Below are 22,256 nucleotides of genomic sequence, written 5' to 3'. Positions count from 1 at the left end.
TATTTGCCAAAATGCCTTATATTGGAAGGTCTGGAGGTAAATGCAAAGCAGACTAAACTTCAAATGTATGGTATCAGTGCATGTTGCATATGTAAATTGGTACGTTCCCAACAGTGGGTTATAGCTTAAGCAATACAAGTTTAAGTCTTCACTTTTGCATATAGAGTTAAATACCCAAAGTATCTCTTTTAAAAAGTAAGTTTCTGTTGGAGAAGTAGAGACTGATGAACAGACACATCCCGGAACTGTAGCAAACGAGCCAAGTCTTGGTTTGAATTACTACAAACAAAGATGAGAAATTGCCTTCCTATCAGCATTATTTCGCGGCTTATATGTTGCATTTGTCTTTAACAGCAATTGTACCAGACGTTAACAGACTATGATATTCGATTTTACATGTATGAGATTCTGAAGGTAAGGGAACCTGGGATACTAAATATCTTTAGTTTGCTCTTCCTTTTGTTAAATGGTCCAGTTAACTGTGGAGAAGCCAGTGAATTAACTTTGGAAAGTATGTTGAAAGAAGGGGCCTCTTCATGTAAGTGTTTAGTTAGTTAATAGCATCAGAACCCTGTGCTAATGTAAGCATTACAGAATAGAGTCTAGTAGGAACGTAATTTAGAATGCTTTGGAAATGGTATTTGGAAGTGAGCTGGGGCCCCTTTAAAAAATACTTGTAATCTCCATCGTACTCCTATGAAAGTTACAATTAGATTGTCAAAACTCAACAAAAATAACTTCTGATATGCTGGCTTGTGGTATACTTTATTTTACTTAAAATTCTACAAGTAAAACAGTAAACTCCAACTCAGCCCTCAAAGGGTCATCGTCCTAAGGATTATGTAAATCTCTGCTCAAAGATTGCTGATTTAGAGTGGACTTTGATTTCTAACATGAGATCACCAATTGTCTTGCTCCTAGTAAGCATTAAGATCATCTCTATAGATGAGAAAATTGTGAAGAGGTGGCTAAAGATTCTTACTAAATGAGGGTTGCTATAAAGCCTGCATTTGAATTTTAGTAGTACCCTAAAGAGGCTGTCCCAACAGAGATACTTGATTTCTCCATTGGCTCCTGCAGTATTGTGACAAGCGTGACTTCACAAAGTTAAAGGATATACTTGTCTAGCCCTGGAAACCATAGGAACCGAAGTTGCCCTTCAGGAAGGACAAGAACTTAGCCAATGACATCAGCTGGCTTAAAGGCTGGGATTAGCAAACCCCAAAGGTTATGCTACTCAGTTCACCTTAGTTTGAGATTGGACATGGTTTTCAAATCGGATTTGATGTAATAAATCAGGTACAGGACAAACAATAAAATTTTTGGCTTTGTGGGCCATAGGTTCTTTCTCACACTATCCCTGTGGTAACACAAAAGCAGCTAGAGATGATACGTAAACAAATTGGTGTGGCTGTGTTCCAATAAAACATTCACGAAAAGAGGCAGCAGGCCGTATTTGGTCCATGGGCTGTGATTTGCCAACCTCTGTTGTGTGCTCTTAGCTGCTAGAAGATTATAGTTCTTTGAATGAGAGGTTTGTAGAACAGACCGGTTTTCTTGTTTTGAGGGGCCTGTGTTTCTGAAAATGATCCAGCCTTTGGGTAAGGGGGAGATACTGGAAGTGTTGCAATTGGTATATACTTTCGGTGTTTTTCAACAGAAAGGATGTTGAAACAACAGTGTAGGGACAGAACTTGAAGTTCAGAGGCTCTGAGTTTTCTTGACTATGGGATCTTGGGGAAGTCTCTGAAGAAGAGCTGTGGGAGTGATTGTCCTGTTCTTGACTCACAGGGGTTTTGTGAGGCTACAAGGAAACCTCTGGTGAAAAAAGTAGAAGACTTTAAGAAAGTCACTCTTAAGCAGGCTAACTTTCTTTCTTATCTGTTCCTCCTACAGGCCCTGGATTATTGTCACAGCATGGGAATTATGCACAGAGATGTGAAGCCCCATAATGTCATGATTGATCACGAGCACAGAAAGGTAAAGCGATAGACCAACAAGTCTTATTTATCAATATGATAGAGTTTAGGCACTTGATAAATGTTTGGTAAATGAATGAACTCATTAACAAATCATAATGTTGAAACCACTATCATATTCCTAAGAATACTATCAAGAAGGAAATAGATTCGGGGCGCCTGGCTGAGTCAGTAGGTGGAGCATGCAGTTCTTGATCCCAGGGTCGTGAGTTCAAACCCCATGTTGGGTGTAGAGATTACTTTTAAAAAAGGAGGGGGACACCTGGGTGGCTCAGTCGGTTAAGCGTCCGACTTTGGGTCAGGTCGTAATCTCATGGTTCATGGTTTTGGTCCTCTCGTGGGGCTGTGTGCTGACAGCTCAGAGCCTGGAGCCTGCTTTGGATTCTGTGTCTCCCTCTCTCTCTGACCCTCCCCAGCTTGCACTCTGTCTTTCTATGTCTCAAAAAGAAATAAACATTAGAAAAACAACAACAACAGGTTAGTGGCCAAAACATTAACTTTGGGCAGGGAAGCTGGCTTCTAGTTTCATTTATTAAATAATTAATCTCTTGGGAAACTCATTTACCTCCTTTTTCTTTTATAATGGGTATAATAATAATTGCTTTGCATGCCACTAGACTATTATGAGAGTTAAGTATACACGGCTGTGACATAGGTAAAATATTCAGAAAATGCTGCTGCTTGTTAGCAAGTGTCATGAGGCCCCCGAACTTTACAAATGCTTTTAATGAGAGCTGCACTGACCACATGACTTTATAATCAGTTTCTTAAGGTGACCAAGCTCACCTTTTATAGGCAGTAATAGCTATCTGTTGTATACTTTGGGGACATAGTTGATTTATTCATTCAACTAATATTCATTTAGACTCATACTGTTTAATAAGTATTGTTTTAGAGGCTGGGGATATATGTGTGAGACAAATAGACAAAAAAATTCTTGTCCGTAGGGAGCTTGCATTTGCAGGAGGCTGGTGGGATAGAAAGTTAATAGTGATGTTCCTGGAAGAGGGGCATCTGGGTGGCCCAGCTGGTGCTGACTTTGGCTCAGGTCATAATCTCACGGTTTAGTTCATGAGTTCGAGCCCTGTATCAGGCTCACTACTTGTCGGCGTAGAAACCGCTTCGGATCCTCTGTTCCCTCTGATCCTCTCTCTGCCCCCCCCTGCTGATGGTCTCTGTGGTGATGTGGAAGAGAAATCATAAATAGGGAATCGTAAAGGGTGTTAGGGTTTTAAATATGGTTGTAAAAGAGAAGGTTTCATTGGGAAGGTGACACTTGAATGACATTTGGAGGGAACCAGCCATGTAATCTCAAAAACAAATGTGTCCCAGATAGAGGAAATGGCAGGTGCAAAGGCCCTGAGGCAAGAATGTGCCTGGCATGTTGGATAGATAGAGCTAGATAGAATGAACAGGGGGGAGCGAAACAAAATGAGATCAAAGAGATAGAGAACCACATCATGTAAAACCTTAAAGATCGTTGTCAGGCCTTTTCTCTGAAGATGCAGAGCTTTTTTTGCAGGGTTTGAGCAGAGGGTTGACATGCTGTCACTTAAATTTTTAAAAATTCATTACACATCTTTTAGAACAATTAAAAATAGTGACAATACCACATGCTGGCAAGGATGCAGAGAAACTCCATCTCTAATGCACTGCCAGCAGGAACATGGAGTGGCCCAGCCGTTTTGGAAAATATCAGACTATTGTTTCTTAGTTTGTTGGTTTCTTTTTTTTTTTTTTTTTTTTTTAACGTTTATTTATTTTTGAAAGAGTGCAAGCAGGGGAGGGGCAGAGAGAGGGGGACAGACGATCTGAAGCAGGCTCTGCACTGACAGCAACAAGCCTGATGTGGGTCTTGAACTCACAAACTGCGAGATCATGACCTGAGCCGAAGTCGGCCACTCAACCAACTGAGCCAGCCAGATGCCCCTACTTTGTTGGTTTCTTAAAAAGCTAAACGTATGCCTACCAAACAGTCTGGGAATATGGCATTTATCCCAAAGAAACAAAAAACTTAGGTCCACCCAAAAACCTATATGTGAACATAGCTTTATTTGTAATAGCTCAAAATGGAGAAAAACCCAAATGTCCTTCAGTGGGTGAATGGGTAATTGAACTGTGGCATTATGTGGTAGGATTACTAAATAGTATTCTTCAGCATTAAAAAGGAAAGAACTGGGGGCTCCTGGGGCTGGCTTAGTTGGTGGAGCATGTGACTCTTGGGCTCGGGGTTGTAAGTTCAAGCCCTGTGTTAGTTGTAGAGATTATTTAAAAATAAAATCTTTTTTTAAAAAAGGAAAGAACTACTGGTAATGCACCAACTTGGTGAATCTCATCCTGAGTGAAAAAAAGCAGTCACAAAAAGTTACATTAATGGGTCCATTTTCAAAATGACAGAATTGGAGCTTGAAAACAGGGGTTGCACCAGGGGTTAGGAAGTGAGGGGAAGGGATAGCACAAGGGATGTGTGTGGTGATTAAACAGGTCAGTGTCTTCTGGAAGTGACATGAACCTACATGTGATAAAATTGCAAGAACTACACACAAATGCATGTATATCAAACTGAAAAATAAGATCTTCCTGAATCATAATCATTTTTAAATGAAAAGCTTTTGCTCTTTCAAAAGTAGAGAACAGAGGTGCAGGGCAAGAGTGAAAGCAAGGAGACCAGTTAGGAAAAGAGACTGTTCCAGGAAGTCAAACAAGAGATGGTGGTGGCAGTGGATGTGATGATCACGGTCAGAATATGGTAGAGCCATTTGTCAGATTTGCTGTGAGGTGTGAGGGAAACAAGAACCCAGGGTGAAAATTTTTGGCCTGAATGACAGGATGACTAGAATTACTGTTACCTGAGAGGGGAGAGGCTGTGGGTGAAGCGGGTTTTGCAGGGAGTGTTCAAGAGGTTTTGTTTGATATGTCTGTTGGGTGGCTAAAAGAGTCAGTTGGCAGGAGGCACAGGCTGGGGAGTCTAGGGGGGAAAGGCTGAGGTGCTGTGTGTGAAGCCATAGACCAGAAATGGTCATCTGGAAGTACTTGTTGATTTAAAAAAAAAAAAAGTCAAGGAGAGCTCTGAGGCACTAATGTTAAGGGGTTAAAAAGAAAAAGCGTAAAAATGTTATGCTTTCTTTTGTACTTTTTATTACGTTTCCACTCATTGCTGATACAAGGTAAACGCTGTACCTAGTTAACAGTGAACTTACATGGACAGGGCCAGAGTGATCGGGCATTACTCAGGCCCTACTGCTTATACTTGAGATCATGGTCATGCTTTGCACAGTGAGCAAATAAGGTTGCCTCTTGGGCTTGCCTACTGCTTTTTCCATTTTGAGGATACAGTTTGGTCAGAATTGTTTGTGTGGCTTTTCCCTTACTTTGTTCACTCAGCAAATATTTTTTATTTTTCTTTTGTGTACTGGGCATTATGTTGCATTCTAAAAATTGCAGAAATGAATTACACAGTCTCTTCCCTTAAGGAGCTTACAGTGCATATTGAAAAAGAAAGAAAATGAATATACAGTAAAGAGTTGTAGGTTCTATTAAAGAAATATATTTGAGGTTCAGGGGACTAAAGGCATGGGTTAGTTCTACTTGGATAATTAGAAAAGACTTCATTGAAGGGCTAACTTAAATATCTCAAAAAATAGGGATATGTTCAGTAGGAGTCTAGGTTGGATAGCAGAAGACATTCTAGTCAGAAGAGCAGTTTGAGAAATTGTGCAGAAATGCAGAATAGATGGTGTTTTTCGGAAACTAGAAGTCTCACTGGAGCACAGGAACTAGATCATGGAGAACCCTGTATGCCAAGCTAAGAAGTTTGATTTTCATTCTAAATGCTTTAAATAGGTAGTCACTGGAAAGGTTTCAGTAGTGACATGGCTGGTATTTTTAAGAGTATTCTTTTTTCCCCCGATTTATTTATTTATTATTATTATTTAACGTTTATTTATTATTGAGAGACAGAGAGAGACAGAGCATGAGCATGGGAGGGCCAGAGAGAGGAGGAGACATAGAATCCGAAGCTGGCTCCAGGCTCTGAGCTGTCAGCACAGAGCCCAACATGGGGCTCAAACCCACCAACTGCGAGATTATGACCTGAGCCAAGTCGGACGCTTAACCGACTGAGCCACGCAGGCGCCCCTTTTAAGAGTATTCTGATGGCAGTGTGTGGGGTAGCATGAAAGATAAAATTGCGCATGATTTATTCTTCCCTTTTTTTTAATTTCAGCTGCGACTAATAGACTGGGGTTTGGCTGAGTTTTACCATCCTGGCCAAGAATACAATGTCAGAGTTGCTTCCCGATACTTCAAAGGTCCTGAGCTACTTGTAGACTATCAGGTGAGCAGAGAAGGGCGGATAAAATTTCGGTCCTGTGTTTTGCACATAATTTGTAAAAATGTCGTTTTGTGCATTTGAGTAGGCCGTTTATGCACATACATGGCTGTCCCTTTTATATGAATGTAAAACATGAATCACTTCAGTTCATCCATCATAACTTGTTCTTATTTTCATAACGTCAGGAGAATATGAATAGATCTGCATTTGATCCTAACTGAAGAGAAGGTACACCAGAGATACTTTTTGGAGTCAAATTGAGAATTGTAAGGTTTAACCAACCTTAAAATAAACTCAAAAATGTTCTCTTGTGATTTTCCTAAATTGTATTTTAAAGACCTTCCCCTTGACCAAAAAAGAACAAAAGCCCTCTTTCTCCTCACAGGAACAAAATCCTTGGGAGTACCTTTCATGCCCGCTCCTCGCAGGTGTTTTTATCAGACACATTGAGAAGTTCAAACTTTGTCCTAGAAATGGCTTTTCTGGGATCTTGAAGCTATAATGCAGAGCCCAAAACACATTTTATGCATAAAAATATTCTTCACAACATTGTTTATAATGGTGATGAAAAACAAAGCACTATCTAATTATAGGAGAAATTAAAGATTAAATTCTGGAACATTTATGCACTAAAATAATGCTACACATTAAAAGGGTTCCATGGCCTGTAACAGTTTGGGACCTTCTTAGGTAAGTGAAAAGAGTAGATTCCAAATAGTATACAGATTGTTTTGAAACGGGGGTGGGGAGGGTATATAGAAAAAAGACTAAAAAGAAATAAATGAAGGTGTTAACTGGTTTTTGGACTTTTGGACTTTGGGTCAGTGGAGTGATATATATTTTTAATAGTAAAGAGCAGTATTTTCTTTTGAATTACAAGATATTTCATGTATGATAACTAATTTTTTTTTTTTTTACTTTAATGCAGATGTATGATTATAGTTTGGATATGTGGAGCTTGGGTTGTATGCTGGCAAGTATGATCTTCCGGAAGGAGCCATTTTTCCATGGACATGACAATTATGATCAGGTGATAATTTTGTTCCTATTAGGGAACTTACTGGTCTAACTTAATGATGGCTAGATCTGCCTACCCATTTAGAAACTACTGCGGATCTTGCTAAAATACAGATGACCAGCCCCCACTTGAGACTTGTTAATTCAGAATCTCCAAGGGGGGGCCCTACAATATTTTCAATTCATTGCTTATTCAGCCAAACTGACATTGATTTTCAGACTGGTGTTTTGGGAGCCTTTTGAAATCAGAGTTTTTCTCTTAGTTGTCTTAATTTGCAGTGCTTGCTTTATTGCAAAATATACGTGTAAATTTTTTATTTTTTTATTTTTGTAAGTTTACTTATTTTGAGAGAGAGTGTGAGCAGGGGAGGGGCAGAGAGAGAGAGAGAAAATCCCAAGCGGCCTCCAGGCTATAAGCACAGAGCCCGACACAGGACTCGAATTCATAAACCATGAGATTGTGACCTAAGCCGCAACCAAGAGTCAGATGCTTAACCGAATGAGCCACCCAGGTGCCCCTGAAAATTATTTTATAAAACATATACAATTAAAAGAATACTGGTTTAAGAAATAGAACATTACCTTAGAATCTCCTAGTGTAAGCTTTCATTAAAGAGTTGTTTCCCCCAACATGTTGGGAATATTTCCTCCAACGTGTTGGGTTTATATGTAGTGTTTCTGTGATCCTTTTGTCTCTTTATACGGATTAAGTTGATGTTTGTAGATGATGTTTTTTATACTAGCTTCACTTCCCCATAAAGAACAAGGGGCCATTTCTTTCAAAAGAACCTGGAATGATTCTAGGACATTGTGGAAGGTACTGTTGCCTTATTTGAGCATAATGACCATTTTTAATGAGTCAAAGAATACCACCTGAATTCAGTTAAAAATCAGTAACCCTATTCTCAGGACCATGCAGTCCAAGCAATACAGAAAAAAAGAATAGTCACTTCTCTCAAATAGTTCATACTCTATCCAGTAAGGGAACTGAACATATAAGGAAATAAGTTAGCCATAAATGTCAGAGTAGAATCATAGACCAGGTACAAAAGGCAGTTGTGGTGGGAGAGTGGTCTGAATGTACAAGAGCAGCTTCCCAGAAGAAGGGACATCTTCAGTTGGGCTGTGAGGCAGGACAGTGCTTGATCAAGGAGACATTTCAAGGGGAAGGAAGCAGGTTATAAGACCATTTGTTCGGGTGCCTGGGTGGCTGAGTCGTTAAGTGTCCGACTTCAGCTCGGGCCGTGGTCTCATGGTTTATGAGTTCAAGCCCCACATCGGGCTCTGTGCTAACAGCTCAGAGTCTGGAGCCTGCTTCGGATTCTGTGTCTCCCTCTGTCTCTGCTCCTACCCCGTTCACGCTCTGTGTCTCTCTATCCCTCAAAAATGAATAAACGTTAAAAAAAAAATTTTTTTTTTTTTTTTGCTTTTTTCCTGACACCTTCACATTGAGTGATAATTTAGGGAATTTTATATGGAAATCCATTCCTGCCATGCAAAGAAATTTGAAATATATTGTTAGAAGTTAGCATTCATGCCTGTAGTCATGGTGACCCCTTTCTGTTAATTCAGTTAAAGCCGGTTGATTTAATTATGTAATGTGTTTGTGGTGTGGGTTTTTGTGTCTCTTCAATCCTAGTTGGTGAGGATAGCCAAGGTTCTGGGGACAGAAGATTTATATGACTATATTGACAAATACAACATTGAATTAGATCCACGTTTCAATGATATCTTGGGCAGGTAAGTCCTAAAACAAAATAGTTACATTTTCTTTGCCAACACAGTTTTCTCTGCAAGTATGTCGGTGGTCTGGCCGTGCAGGGTGCTGCATGAACGGGTCTGTTGTAAAAGGATTGCACCAAATGGCCTATTTCCCAGATTCACTTACCAGGAGTTTGAGCGTGGAGATTATGGTTACAGATTGCTGTCAAGTGAATGAAATGTTTAGAGTCAAAAACCAAAATCTCTTGATTTAACTTGTTTCTCCAAATGACAAAAACCCTCTCTAAGGGAGAAATAGGAAAAGGAAATGCATACTTCAAGACTGATTTGCAAACCGTGAACGCTGACAATAGGAATTAGACACAATACGAATCGATTAGCCACTTAACTGGAGGAGGTGGACTTGCCTGATGAAAAAAGGCTTCTGCTGGCCAAGTGGCAGAGATGCCAGGAATTGCTGTGGGGGTGGGAAAGAGGCCTGGTGACCCAGCCACCTGACCTCTTTGCTACACAGGACAGGAGCCCTTAATCCTATCAAGTAACCTGAATTATGTTTTGTAGAATCGTGAGGACCCAGATATCTCTTTTCTGCAACACTGCTATTTCCAGTCTCTCCAATTAGCTTTGTTGTCTCCCTAGTGGCAGAGGGTACATGACCTACTCTCTGGAATTCTGATCTCTCTTTGCTATTGGCTGGGCTCCTAGCCACTAAAGAAAATGTAGGAGTGAAATGTTGGGTTTCTGTGCCCCTCGGTCTATTTCTCATTCCCACTTTGGCTCTACAGACACTCCCGTAAGCGATGGGAACGCTTTGTCCACAGTGAAAACCAGCACCTTGTCAGCCCCGAGGCCTTGGATTTCTTGGACAAGCTGCTGCGATATGACCACCAGTCACGGCTTACCGCAAGAGAGGCCATGGAGCACCCCTATTTCTGTGAGTCTAACTGTCCAGTCCACAGAGCCTGTGCAGGCCCACCCAGGAGACTGTACAAGGCAGGGGAGAATATATGTTGTGAAGAAAGCTCTGGGCCCAACAATTGAAATCCCAACTGCCTTTAGCTTGCCTTCAAGTTACTTGACTCAACGGTGAACCTCGGTTTCTTCAGATGGGGGACAGTAATGGCAATAGTCTTGCAGAATTGTTGGGAGGACCGTGGTTGTTTCACAGGCTACTTGACCCGTGATCACTCCTAAACAAACTGCTTTACTTCCTGTGTGGGAGATATTTCTCAGTGGCTAGTCTGGAGTAGTTGGATTAGAACAGCAGCCATTTATCTGGCCTTGTCTGGCACTCGTTCACTGGAGAGAGTCAAGGAGGTTTGAGTATCTTATTGTATGAACATCTTGACCTGGGTTTGTGAGCATAGCTAACTGTGCTGTTCTGAATGTAAATGCCACTTAGTCCCACCCCATCCTTACTGTGACGTTAGCCTTAACGTTGGATCACTCCTTGGGGATTGGTGGGATGGTTTTATAGTGAACTGATTATAATCTTGCCCACTGTTCTGTGCCTGACGCAAATGGACGGACTGATTGAGGTGGAGAGTGAGGTCTGTGGTAATAGCATCAACCTGCACAAACCTGTAGCTTTTGCCCATTTGGCACCATGCTTGACCAGCTGAGCTGCGGACTGAAATAAAAGCAATTTACTCTGATAAAATATTACTGTCTTGGCCAGGTTAGATTGTATTGTCTCATTAAAACCTAACAAGATCCAAAAAAAAAAAAAAAAAAAAAACTAACAGGATCATTTTGTTTTAAATTAGCTTTTCTATGGATAATGACCACATCTTCCTTCCATTTGGTTTAAGAGTTGGCCTTTACCACAGTTTGATAGGAAAGATAATCCTATTTCATGTTAGTTGTTTAATTCATGGTGAAGGTTCTTGCCACTTTATGTTCTTCTGGGAATAACATGGACTATAAATAAAATACATACAGAGAGTGAGGATGGCTGCTTTAAGGCCCCAGACCATTACCTTCAAGTGTAACAGAACTTAACCCTTTTTGTTTTCTCTAGATACTGTTGTGAAGGACCAGGCTCGAATGGGCTCATCTAGCATGCCGGGGGGCAGTACGCCTGTCAGCAGCGCCAATATGATGTCAGGTCAGTTCTCTGCTAACTTTCCGGGGGGGGGTGGGGAGGGGGGGAGTAGAAATCAGTTATTTTTAGTTTTGCTCCCTCTTTGTGGCCTGATTTCTTATGGCTCTTCTCTTTTCTATAATGTTTATCTTCTTCTTGACAGTACTGACCTGTGTGGTCTCCTCACCAGGCTTCCAAATGCTTTTTTGACACCTGGTTATGTTAGTGACACTGCCTTGAGTAGGGTATCAACAGTCGCTTCTAGGCCAGAGTCCCAAAAATTTCTCACGGAGAGGCTTGAAAGTCCCAGTAAACTATGAAAAGTAAGAGGAGATCTTTGTCTCACAGTTTAGAGTGACAGTAGTTGCATGATTCCCAGAAACAAGATTAAGAAATTGAGGGTGGGGGGAAAGGTGTATAGATCTGTATGTGTACAAGGATGCTTCTCCAGTTTTCTCCCAGAGCATCTGTCATGTGCCTAGCAAATTGTAAAGGTTTGTATGAAATGATTTTTCATTATTGTTGAGTCTTCTTGATTGAAAGCAAGTTTGTGTGTAGAATACACACTTTTGTAAAAGAAACAATAGACTTATCCCCTGAGAATTCGACATGTAGGTAACATCCATATGGGTGTACTTGTAGTCAGGACATTTAGTCAGACACCCTCAAAGAACTGTTGTCACAATTCTTTTTTTAAAGAACTAGCTACCTTTTAGAACTCAAGGTATCTTGAGGTATCCTCAAGGTATCTTGCCTATGGGCAAAATGATATATATCCAAATCCAAGGCTGCTGATTGTAGCCTTATTTGTAAGAGCAAAACATTCCAGCTTTCAGTAGGGAACTAATAAAATGAATTATGGGATATCCATTCAGTGGAAAGCTATATGGCCAGAGAAAAGAATAAATGTTTCATGTTCTTTTTTACCTCTAATTCCAAAATAGTCATGTGGAATAAAAACAAGAGTCAGCGCCATGTCCAAGGCCAGGAGTGGCAAGAATACATAATCACATTTTTATATGTGATTTTTATATGCACATTCTTACATAATTATATTCATATATATGCATAAAATATTTCTGGAAGGATACACCCCCAAAATGGTACCATAAGTTGGCCAAGCAAAAGGGTAAGAGAAATTTTTCACTGCATACTCTTCTGCACTTTTGGTATTTTGAACCATGAGAATTTATTACCCGTTCTAGAAGTGTATCTGTAACAATTTGAAAATTAACTGGATGGTTGAGGAAGGCAATCTAACTGGTAATTCTGGTCATTAGATGAGTAGAAGAAACCAAATAAATTCTAAAACACCATTTTAGCATTTCCCCACCGAAAATGACTTTTGGTAATTTGGAAAGCTGCCAGCTAACTAGGCGTCATGATGTAAGAACACGTGAGCTTTGGCTCTAGCCTCGTGCTGTTCAGTAGAGCCGAGATTAGCCACATGTGGCTATTTAGATTAGTTAAAATTGAATACAGTTTAAAACACAGCTCCTTAGTTGCACTAGCCAGATTGCAAGTTCTCATTAGCCACTTGTGGCTAGTGACTACCATATTCACAGAGATTACAGAGCGGAAAGTTTGGTTGGAAAGCGCTGCCCTGGAGACAGGCCTCAGTTTTCAATTCAAGAAGAGTTGCTACTTACCAGCTGTGTACTTTGTACAAACTGCTTAAACTCCCCCAGCTTAGATTTCTTTACCTGTCTCTTCAATTGACTTAGAAATTAATTGTAACTTGAAATTAGATTTAATTTGTAAAAATCTGGCTGTGTAGAGGCCTTCAGAAAAAAAAAGAATTACTGGGGCGCTTGGCTGGCTCGGTCGGAAGAACATGTGACTCTTGATCTCCGGGTCATAAGTTCAAGCCTCATGTTGGGTGTAGAGATTACTTAAAAAAGGGAAAAAGAGAATAACTGTTGTGTCACTTTTGAAACAGGTACTGTGAAAAACCGGTGGCTAAGATTTCCATGGTTGGTGTCTGGCTCATTGTTAGCTGTTTTCTTTTAGGGATTTCTTCAGTGCCAACCCCTTCACCCCTTGGACCTCTGGCAGGCTCACCAGTGATTGCTGCTGCCAACCCCCTTGGGATGCCTGTTCCAGCTGCCGCTGGCGCTCAGCAGTAACGGCCCCTTCTGTCTCCTGATGCCTAAGCAGAGGTGGGGGAGTCGACGCTCTCCTTGATGCAGCTTGCGCCTGGCGGGGAGGGGTGAAATACTTCAGAAGCACCGTGTCTGAACCGTTGCTTGTGGATTTATAGTAGTTCAGTCATAAAAAAAAAAAAAAATTATAATAGGCTGATTTTCTTTTTTTTTCCTTTTTTTTTTTCCTTTTCTTTTTTTTTGTAACTCGAACTTTTCATAACTCAGGGGATTCCCTGAAAAATTACCTGCAGGTGGAATATTTCACGGACAAAATTTTTCCCCCCTTTTAAATTTAATTTCTCATCACTAAAGAACAAAGATGAGCCAGCCTCAATCCCGGCTGCTGCATTTGGGTGGAGATCTCTTCCCATGTCCATCATTGCTCCCCCACCATCCCACACTTTGGGGGATTTATATCTCATGCTCTTCTCCAGAGATTATAAAAATGTAGCTTCTTCAAGGGAGGTGGGAAGGAAGAAGGAAGGGAGGACCCAACCTACAAGAGCGTTGTGCTGCTGGTCACTTTTATCACTTTACTCCAAGTGCTTCAGTGGGGTTGTCATGGTGAATCTAGTGGAAATATGTCTTAGTTTCATTGAGATGCTGAATATCACCTACCCAAAGTGCAGACAGGTCCTGAAAACTTCAATCTGAATCATGTCTTATTAACCGAGCCCTAAATCCAACTCACTTAGACTTCTAGTTTCAGTTTAGTTTAAAATGTTAATACCTTCCCTCCCAGTCTCCTTACCTTGGTCCTCTCCGCCTTCATCTCCCCACATGCTCTGTAGCTGGTGGGAGGGGGAGGCAAAATCTTTTCCAGTTTTCTTTGACTTGGCCATTTTGAATTCAGTTAGTTACTGGGCTTAACTTATTGCTTTTTGCAAAAGAAACAAACATTGTCTATATAGGTTTCATGCTAGCAACTCTTTCAGAGCTAATGGAAGATGTGGCCACACGGAGTTTCATTTTAAGCTTCCTGCCTTCTTTTCTTCCTTTCTTCCCCTTCCTTCACATGCCATCCAGTGAGAAGACCTGCCCCTCAGTCTTGTAAATGTATCTGAGAGGTAGGAGCAGAGCCACTATCTCCAGTGAAACTGAAATGGTAGACCTGTAATTGTGGGAAAACTATAAACTCTCTTGTTACAGCCCTGCCACCCCTTGCTGTGTGTATATATATAATACTTTGTCCTTCACATGTGAAAGATCCAGTGTTGGAATTCTTTGGTGTAAATAAACGTTTGGTTTTATTTATCAAGGTTAGATTTAAGTTCCCTGTGTAAAGGTCTCGCTGGGTGGGTGTCTCACGTTCACATCTGAGGGGCCTGCAGCCCTGTACCGTGGAGGCTTCCCAAGGCCCCCATTTTTATACACCCCTCATTTGACCCATGGTACCGGGCAGGGCAGAGAGGCCTTAAAAAAGCACCACAAGCCAAAGCGTCTCTGGGGATTAAGGATCCTTTGCCATAAAACTCATTTTGTGTCTCAGCAGTGCAGGGATTGGGGATGGAAAAGTCGCCAGTTTTTGTGTGTTTGTGTGTGTGTAAAGTGGATTTTCCACTGTAATCCAACCACCTAAGTTTATCAGGTGCTTCACTGAGGAAGCCTAGTTTTTTAAGCACAATAGCAAAACCATCAGCTCTGTATTTTCTCCTATTCTTTCATTACAGTAGCTGCTTGTGGGAACTAGGAAAAATTCTTCCAACATATTTTAAGGCCTAAAGTCTTAGTTCCCTTTTCTCCTACCTTTATAGATCATAAGCCTTTCTCGCCTGGGCGCCATAGACAAACATAATTGTTTCAGGAGTTGAATTTAATGAACTTATCTAACTTTATAACCCATCTTGGCTCTAGTAACTTTATCAAGGTGGTGGCTTTCGTGAATATAATGGTAAACTTTAGAGGAAGCTAAAGCCTCCTTTTATAACGCTTCTCGACCATAGGGAAAACATTCTGACAGTGTGGCAGGGTGATTTTCTTTCTTGTGGCCACTTACAGTGGATATTTATTGTTCTTGACCCTTTTATGCCCTAGAATGCTGTGGGGGTTACCATGTGGAATTTGTGCAGAAGCTAAAAGCACCGGATGTGCCAGAGATGCAATTTGTGATTACGTTTGCACTGGATTGTGATTTGAACAGGACACTTACGACTAATGAATTCTTTCTTTTGAGGTGGGGAGGAGGGTTGTAAATCGAGACTTCACATCCCACCCTTGTAGCTCAGAGAATCTAGTTGTGGCTGAGGCTGATGTGGGGAGCTGCAGACAGCTGGACCTCCTGACACGCATCAGGCCTTGCAAGAGACGGAAGGTGAATGCAGAGGACTCTGAAATGCCACCCAAGAGCCTTTTAAAATAAATAGAAGTTTTTAAAATGCTACTTAAGGAGTCACTGCAGAAGCATGAAAAAAAAGAAGACCCAGTTGGGCGGGTGGGTGGGGGGGCAAGGGTTTACAGAGTAACAACTTCTGTGTTGTTGTAAATTACCTCATCTGTATACCTTGTACTGGGACACTTTATTTCTCAGCGCTGCCTGTGTCTGCAGTGACTAGATGGCAGGAAACGCAATGCCAGTATAAGACAGTTGTGTTGGCAATTACTCTGAAAGGTTTTTTAAGTAATTTTTAACTTTGTTTGAAGTGCCCCCCTCTTTTTTTTTTTTTTTTTTTTTTAAGTTTGAAGTCAGAAGCTCCCCCTCGTCCCCTTGATTTATTGGTTGTAATTGTATTGTAATTGGTATAACTAAAACATAACTGTGCTGGGAAGAAGTTGTGCCATGAAGGTCTTTAATTTTTTTTTTAAATAAAAACATTTAAACATGAAATGTCCCTGCAGCCTGAGCAATATGCTTCTCAAAAACCGACACCGTCTGTGTTAGATGGCTTAGGTCTCGTGTGTTTTGAATTTAATACTGGGTTGATGGAGATGTGAAATGGGATGGATTAAGATTGGTTGAGGAGCACTGAAGTCTGGAAGTTTTTGACATCAAGATTCAGTAAAGAGGGCGTGATGTTGTTGCTAAACAGGACTGGTTTCATTCTTGCCCTTGTCACATACTTGGCCACTTGGCAAGTTACTTAACTTCTGAATCTGTTTCATCATCTATGAAATGGGGCCACTGCTGCCTTGGGATTGAATGAGAGTAAATGTCAAGTATCTGGCACCTGTTACGCCCTTGATAAACCTAGTTTCCCTGGCCCCCTGGTATGGAGGATTGGTCCTTGGTCCTGACTTTGCAAGTGATTCACAGTACTGTCCATCCTTGGGACCTCCTGGGACCTCTGTGTGTTCAGTCAGGGTGAGGTTGGGTGAGGTGTCTTCAGAGTTCCTTTTCAGCTCTAACACTGATTTTAGAAGGTTTGAGTGATGTTTTAAATAAAAAGGTCCATGGAGACAGCTTGTTCATTAGCAGAAAAGATCGGTGTTGAGTGAATGGCAGTAAGCCCTGTGGAAGGTCGGCCTTGGAGATAACCTTAGCCCTGGAGGCAACTTGCAGTCTTGGGGCCTGGAATGAAGATGTTTCTGGTGAGCTTACAGGAACATATTTGGCAGCTTAAGCAGAAACTACTCAAAGGGCTGGTAAAAGAGGTGAAATTTAGTTGACTTGCTTACCACTGCCAAATGAGTAAATTCTGTAAGATTATATATTTGAATTGCCATTCGATCTTTCTCGTTTAACCACAACTTTAAAAAATTGAAATCAGAGGAAGTGCTGTTATCCCAAACTTCTAGTTTCCTTTAAATGTTCACTGCATACTATTTTATGACATCCACATGTCATTAATATTGGGCGTTGAAACGTGTGGTTTAGGTGAAAGGAACTATTGTGTAATACCTTGTATCTGAAATGTCTAACTTTCATGAACTTTATTTTATTTCCCTGAACTTCATTTCATGAATTTATTTCCATTTTATACAGGAGACAGGAAGACTAAATTGCTGGAGTGGGCCCGTTAGAGACAGAGCAATCTAGTTTTTAAAATTGTCTTCAGAGTATGGCTAATTACCATAGTCCTAAAATAGTTGAGAAAACTGGAGATTGGTTGACAGACTGGGGGATTTTAATTTCCTCTCAGTCTTTAAATTTCATCTTGCCTCACCTGTTGTCAAGTGTGGTTATAATTAGAACTGACCGTTGGACATCTCTTGGAAAAATCTGGCTGTTCACCGCTGCCTGCAGATTCCCACCAGCAGATTCTCTCCCAAGATTAGGGTTGGGTTGGGTGATTGTGCAGTCACCAGTCCTTGCCTACCCACCCTGCTGGTAATCCCCTCCTACCTTGTGCCGAAGCGATAGGGACTGTGGCTGATGGTCCCCGGTGACATGCTTGTTAGAGAGACTGTCTCCCCGGGGCCTTTTCCTGCTTAAGGAAAAAGTTAGTAACCAGAAGACTTTGAAGTAAAGAAGTCCCCGGTTCCCTCCTCAAAAAACACGTGTCTAAAAACCTTGATCTGAGCAGATGTTCCACCCTGTCTCAAGTGCCCTCAGCCTGCTTCCCCCACTGCCATAACTATCCCCTTGCCCTTCTGCCTGGTTACACCTGAACGTTGATTGTATTGTTGTCTCTCTCGGCCTACACGTAAACTCCCGCTGACCTTGTAGGTCTTACTAATCTGTGTATCCTCATAAAAACTTTTCAGAAAGTATGCCAATATCCCTGAGGATGGAAGAGGATTGAATAGAGTAGCACAGGGAAAATGCTTAGCACCATACCAGGCTCATAATAGATGCTCAGTAAATGGTAATTCCATCCTCGGCTCCCACTTCCACCTTCCCACACACACGCACACATTCCACCACACGTGTGTGCACGCGCACACACAGTAAGTAATAAAAGTACTACTGCATAAAGGGCATCTCAGATCAGAAGAATCTGGCTCTTAAGTTTGCGGCTGTAATTATAAGCCACAGGCCAGACTGAACTAACGTGACAAGAAAATGTTTATTTAATGAGGCCTTGGTGAAATCGTAAGTGGCTGAAGACTCAGCAGTGATCCCTACCAATTTAGTAGACTTGGATGCTAAGGGAGTCCTGCTTTCCACCATTGTATATAGTAATAGGAAATTCAGGCTGTTCTCTGGGTAAAATAGATGTATAGTGGGTGTCACAAGATAGTCTGGTTCTGGAATCAATCTTCACGTATTCAAGTACTTTCTAGATTTTATACTTTACTATGAGGCTGTGCTAAATATCAGAGAAATAACCTAGTAGAACTTAAGTGTCCTGGTTCTAAACAGAGTTCTGTCTGGGTGTATGGTTTGGGGTCAGTTAGTTAATCTCTGAATCTTCACAAGTGATTTAAATTACCATATAACACTTTGGACCTGTGCCAGTTACAAAGAAGCTATAACACACCCGTGAGCCTACCGTTCAGGTTAGGTCTGCATTACCAATACAGATGAAGCCCCCTTTGCCCTTTATTTCCTGATCACATCCTCCTCTCTTCCCCTCTGCCCCAGAAGTCCTAACGTTTTCTGCATCTGTAAAATTGAGGTCTAAATACCTGCTTCATAGGGTGGTGGTTCAGACTCAACAGTCAGTGCTTGGAAAGTGCCTGGCACACGCTGCAGGCGAACTCCATGCTCCTTTCCACTCTGAATTGTACAGTTGTGCAGATTCATATGCAGAAAGACAATGTCACATGTATAGGGAGGCCATAGATTTGTGCATTCATCCCTACAGTTTCACAGTAGATGATTGTAAAGTGTCTTCTTTAAGGAAAAAAAAAAAAAAATCCAGGGCGCCTGGGTGGCTCAGTCGGTTAAGTGTCAGACTTCAGCTCAGGTTGTGATCTCATGGCTTGTGGGTTCGGGCCCCACGGCGGGCTCTGTGCTGACAGCTCAGAGCCTGGAGCCTGCTTCGGATTCTGTGTCTCCCTCTCTCTCTACCCCTCCCCTGTTCATGCTCACTCGCTCGCTCTCTCAAAATAAAATAAACATTAAAAAAAAATCCATGCATTAAATGTGACAGATTTTTAACAATGTAAGTCGTTTCTAATTAGCATGTAGGCCAGCATTACCTTGTCTGCGCCCACCCCATCTCACTCATTTCCCTCTAAGACTATCATTCTGTCGTCTTTGAATTTTTAATTAATCTTCTGAAAGCTAAATAATCTTGCAGTATAGCAAATTTCAGTGTGGATTTGCCTCCCTGTGGCCATGATAATCACCAGGGATTCTTCGTGGTCTCGCTATAATGTCTCCAGATGGGAGTTTATAAAATGGCCAATCCATTTCTTGGAGAAGTTCCTGAGGGGATTGGGTATTTCTGAGTCAACTTCATTCTTGCATCACCCGCTTTGACGGAGTTTTCTTGCCTTCTCTAATGAGAAAAAGGAAAAGCAGCAGCAGCTGGTAAATGATTTCCTGGTCTCACCCTGTGAGTCAGTCTCAGCTACAGATTTGTAGTCGTCCCCAGAAAGGGAGGACCTTGCTTCTCTCTGTATGAACAGTTCTGGGAACCCCACGGTGAATTTCCCACGAAGAAGCTTACATACCCACAGCTCTCCACACTCTGATAAATACTTTCTTCCGTTCCCTGCTCACCCACTCAGCTCCGTCCCCCTCAGCCCAGTGTCCTTTATACATTCACCTGATTGACTGGTCTTTCCAGACGTCATGTGTTTATATGAGAGGCCCTTCAGCAAACATTAGTTGGTGTTCGTGAACCTGGCCCTGTGCTAAACGGTGGAGATTGAAAGAGATGAGACATAAGCCCAAGGGGAAATGTGTTCTTGTCAAACAGAAAAGTGGGAAACAAAACTGTGCAAATGGGGCACCTGTACTCAAAATGTTTCCAGGAAAAATCACATTGCCAATCAACATAGTAGACCCAGCTAACTGCCTCTTGTTCTAAATACATGAGGATGCTGACTAAAATAACACTTTACTTTCAAGTACATAGCCAATTTCAAAGAAAGAAATGGAAATTCCCAGGTGGCAGAAGGGAAGACCATTCATTCTGAAGGTAAGTGGATTTTGGAAGTCACAGTGACCCCCAAGACCCCAGGCATGGAGACAGATGGGCCACAGAGGCTAGGGGGTAGGGTTTGAATGCCCCGAGGGAGATAGGAGACAGCCTCAGGGCCTTTCAAGGTAGAAACTGAAACAGACTGCCCCTAAGAAAAAGATTGGAAGAAAATAAAATACTAGCTGTAGTCGCCTCTGGGAGGTGAGGTTAAGATAAATGTCAGAAAAACTCAATCTGCAGAAAGGAATCCTGAGCACTTGGGGCAGAGAGAACAGTCAAGGAAGCCTTCCCAGAGGTAGGGCTGCTGGAGCTGGTTAGGAAAGCGGCTCAGCCTGAGCAAGTTTGAGCTACCACGGCCTGCACCTGGGATCAGACCCCATGTCTCCCGGCCCAGTTCTTCCTGGACTGCCTTTCCATAGCTGCACTGCCGAGAATCTCTGTCCAGGTTTCTAGCCGGTCATTATAAACTTTTTCTTTCTCTCTTTTGCTCTCTGTTCCTTTCACCAAAAACACTAACTCTTCACACAGATCTCTAGGTCAACTGTAACTATAGTTCAGCTGATCTAAACTGGATTCAGCCAAACAGCTCTGCTTCAGGTTAAGGCTGGGCCGGGTTCCTGTGTTTTTGGACTCTGGTTTGCTCCATGTGGTTCCTTTTGGGACCCATGCCGAAGCTACCCAGGGTATGCTCTTCTCACGGTGGGTTGTTGGAGCACAAGAGGCCAAATGAATTCATACAAGCAAGGAAATACTTGAAGAAATAAAGGTTGGGAATTTTCCAGTATTAAGGACAGACGCCAAGCCACAGATCCAAGAAGTTCAGAGAACACCAAACAAATCTATACACACACTAAGCATTTCAAAAATGCTAAAACAAAGAATCTTAGAGGCCAGCCCAGAGGGAAAATAACTTATGATATACCGGGGAAGCCAAAAATTACCAAATGATGCAAGACAGAAGACAATGGAGTGACCAGTGCTGAAAGAAGAAAACCTATCAGCCCAGAGCCCCACACCCAGTGAAAATATCCTTGAAAATAAAGGACAAATAAAGCCTTTTCTAACTAAAAAAGAACTGGAGGGATACATTGCCAGAAGATCTGTTTCTACAAGAAATATTGAAGTTCTTCAGGCAGAAGGAATATGAAACCAGACAGAAATGTGAGCGAGCCTACCATGAAATACAGAGTGCCGGAAATGGAATAAATGAAAGCAAAATTTCAGAATTTTGAATTGCCTTAAGTCTAAAGAGGTCAGCAAGCCTATAAAGGAGCAGGTAAATATTTTAGGTTTTGCGTGCCCTCTTGTAAGCACTCTAACGCTGTGGCATGAAATGAGTCTTAGACAATAGGTAGATGTGCATGGCTGTGTTTCAATAAAACTGTGGACTCTGAGATTTGAGTTTCATGTAATATTTATGTGCTACAAGTTAATGCTTTTGACTTTTTCCCCCAAATCATTTAAAATTGTTTTAAAGCCATTCTTGGCTCATGGGCCACCCTTTAGAATGTGTATTTATAGCATATGTAAAAATAAAAAATGTGTATACATGAATGGTGGTATATCTGTACAATGAAATACTGAGCAATAAAAGGAATAACCTTATCCAATAACATGGATTGGTTTTGAAATAACTCTGAGTGAAAGCCAGGCAAAAGTATGTACTGTTTGAGTTCATCCATGTAAAATTCTAGAAAATGCAAACTAATCTCCAGCGACAGAATGTGGTTAAGTAGTTCTCTGCAAGTGCAGGGGGCCAGGGGTGGGAGAAGGGGAAGAGAAGGAAGGAATTTAAAGTAGTAAAGAACAGGAGCACCTGGGTGGCTCAGTCAGTGGAGCCTCCGACTTCGACTCCGGTCATGATCTCGCGGTCTGTGAGTTCGAGCCCCGCGTCGGGCTCTGTGCTGACAGCTGGGAGCCTGGAGCCGGCTTCAGATTCTGTGTCCCCCTCTCTCTCTGCCCCTCCCCTCCTTGCACTCCGTCTCTGTCTTTCGAAAATAAATAAAC

The 22,256-nt window shown here is 41.7% G+C and overlaps 1 protein-coding gene and 1 long non-coding RNA gene across 2 annotated transcripts in view; one reads left to right on the top strand and one right to left on the bottom strand.

Moving 5' to 3' along the window:
• Nucleotides 1–14,536, top strand: part of CSNK2A1 (casein kinase 2 alpha 1) — a 53,929-nt gene extending 39,393 nt beyond the window's left edge. Inside the window, exons 6-13 of the mRNA XM_043602688.1 lie at nt 355–414; nt 1,897–1,980; nt 6,205–6,315; nt 7,241–7,342; nt 8,969–9,069; nt 9,837–9,985; nt 11,072–11,158; nt 13,145–14,536. Coding sequence (XP_043458623.1) covers nt 355–414; nt 1,897–1,980; nt 6,205–6,315; nt 7,241–7,342; nt 8,969–9,069; nt 9,837–9,985; nt 11,072–11,158; nt 13,145–13,260 — 810 coding nt within the window. The 3' untranslated portion in view covers nt 13,261–14,536. The remainder of the gene's footprint in view (nt 1–354; nt 415–1,896; nt 1,981–6,204; nt 6,316–7,240; nt 7,343–8,968; nt 9,070–9,836; nt 9,986–11,071; nt 11,159–13,144) is intronic.
• A 1,511-nt stretch (nt 14,537–16,047) lies between these two features.
• Nucleotides 16,048–17,992, bottom strand: LOC122496439. Its single transcript, XR_006300811.1, has 2 exons — nt 17,558–17,992; nt 16,048–16,783 (listed from the first exon to the last, which is right to left on the bottom strand). It is a non-coding gene; the product is annotated as an uncharacterized LOC122496439 (long non-coding RNA).
• Nucleotides 17,993–22,256: the final 4,264 nt, after the last annotated feature.

This window comes from Prionailurus bengalensis, chromosome A3, assembly GCF_016509475.1.
Source record: "Prionailurus bengalensis isolate Pbe53 chromosome A3, Fcat_Pben_1.1_paternal_pri, whole genome shotgun sequence".
Lineage (NCBI taxonomy): Eukaryota > Metazoa > Chordata > Mammalia > Carnivora > Felidae > Prionailurus > Prionailurus bengalensis.
The sequence above is the reverse complement of the archived record's forward strand: the minus strand, read 5'-3'. Positions and strand labels throughout refer to the sequence as shown.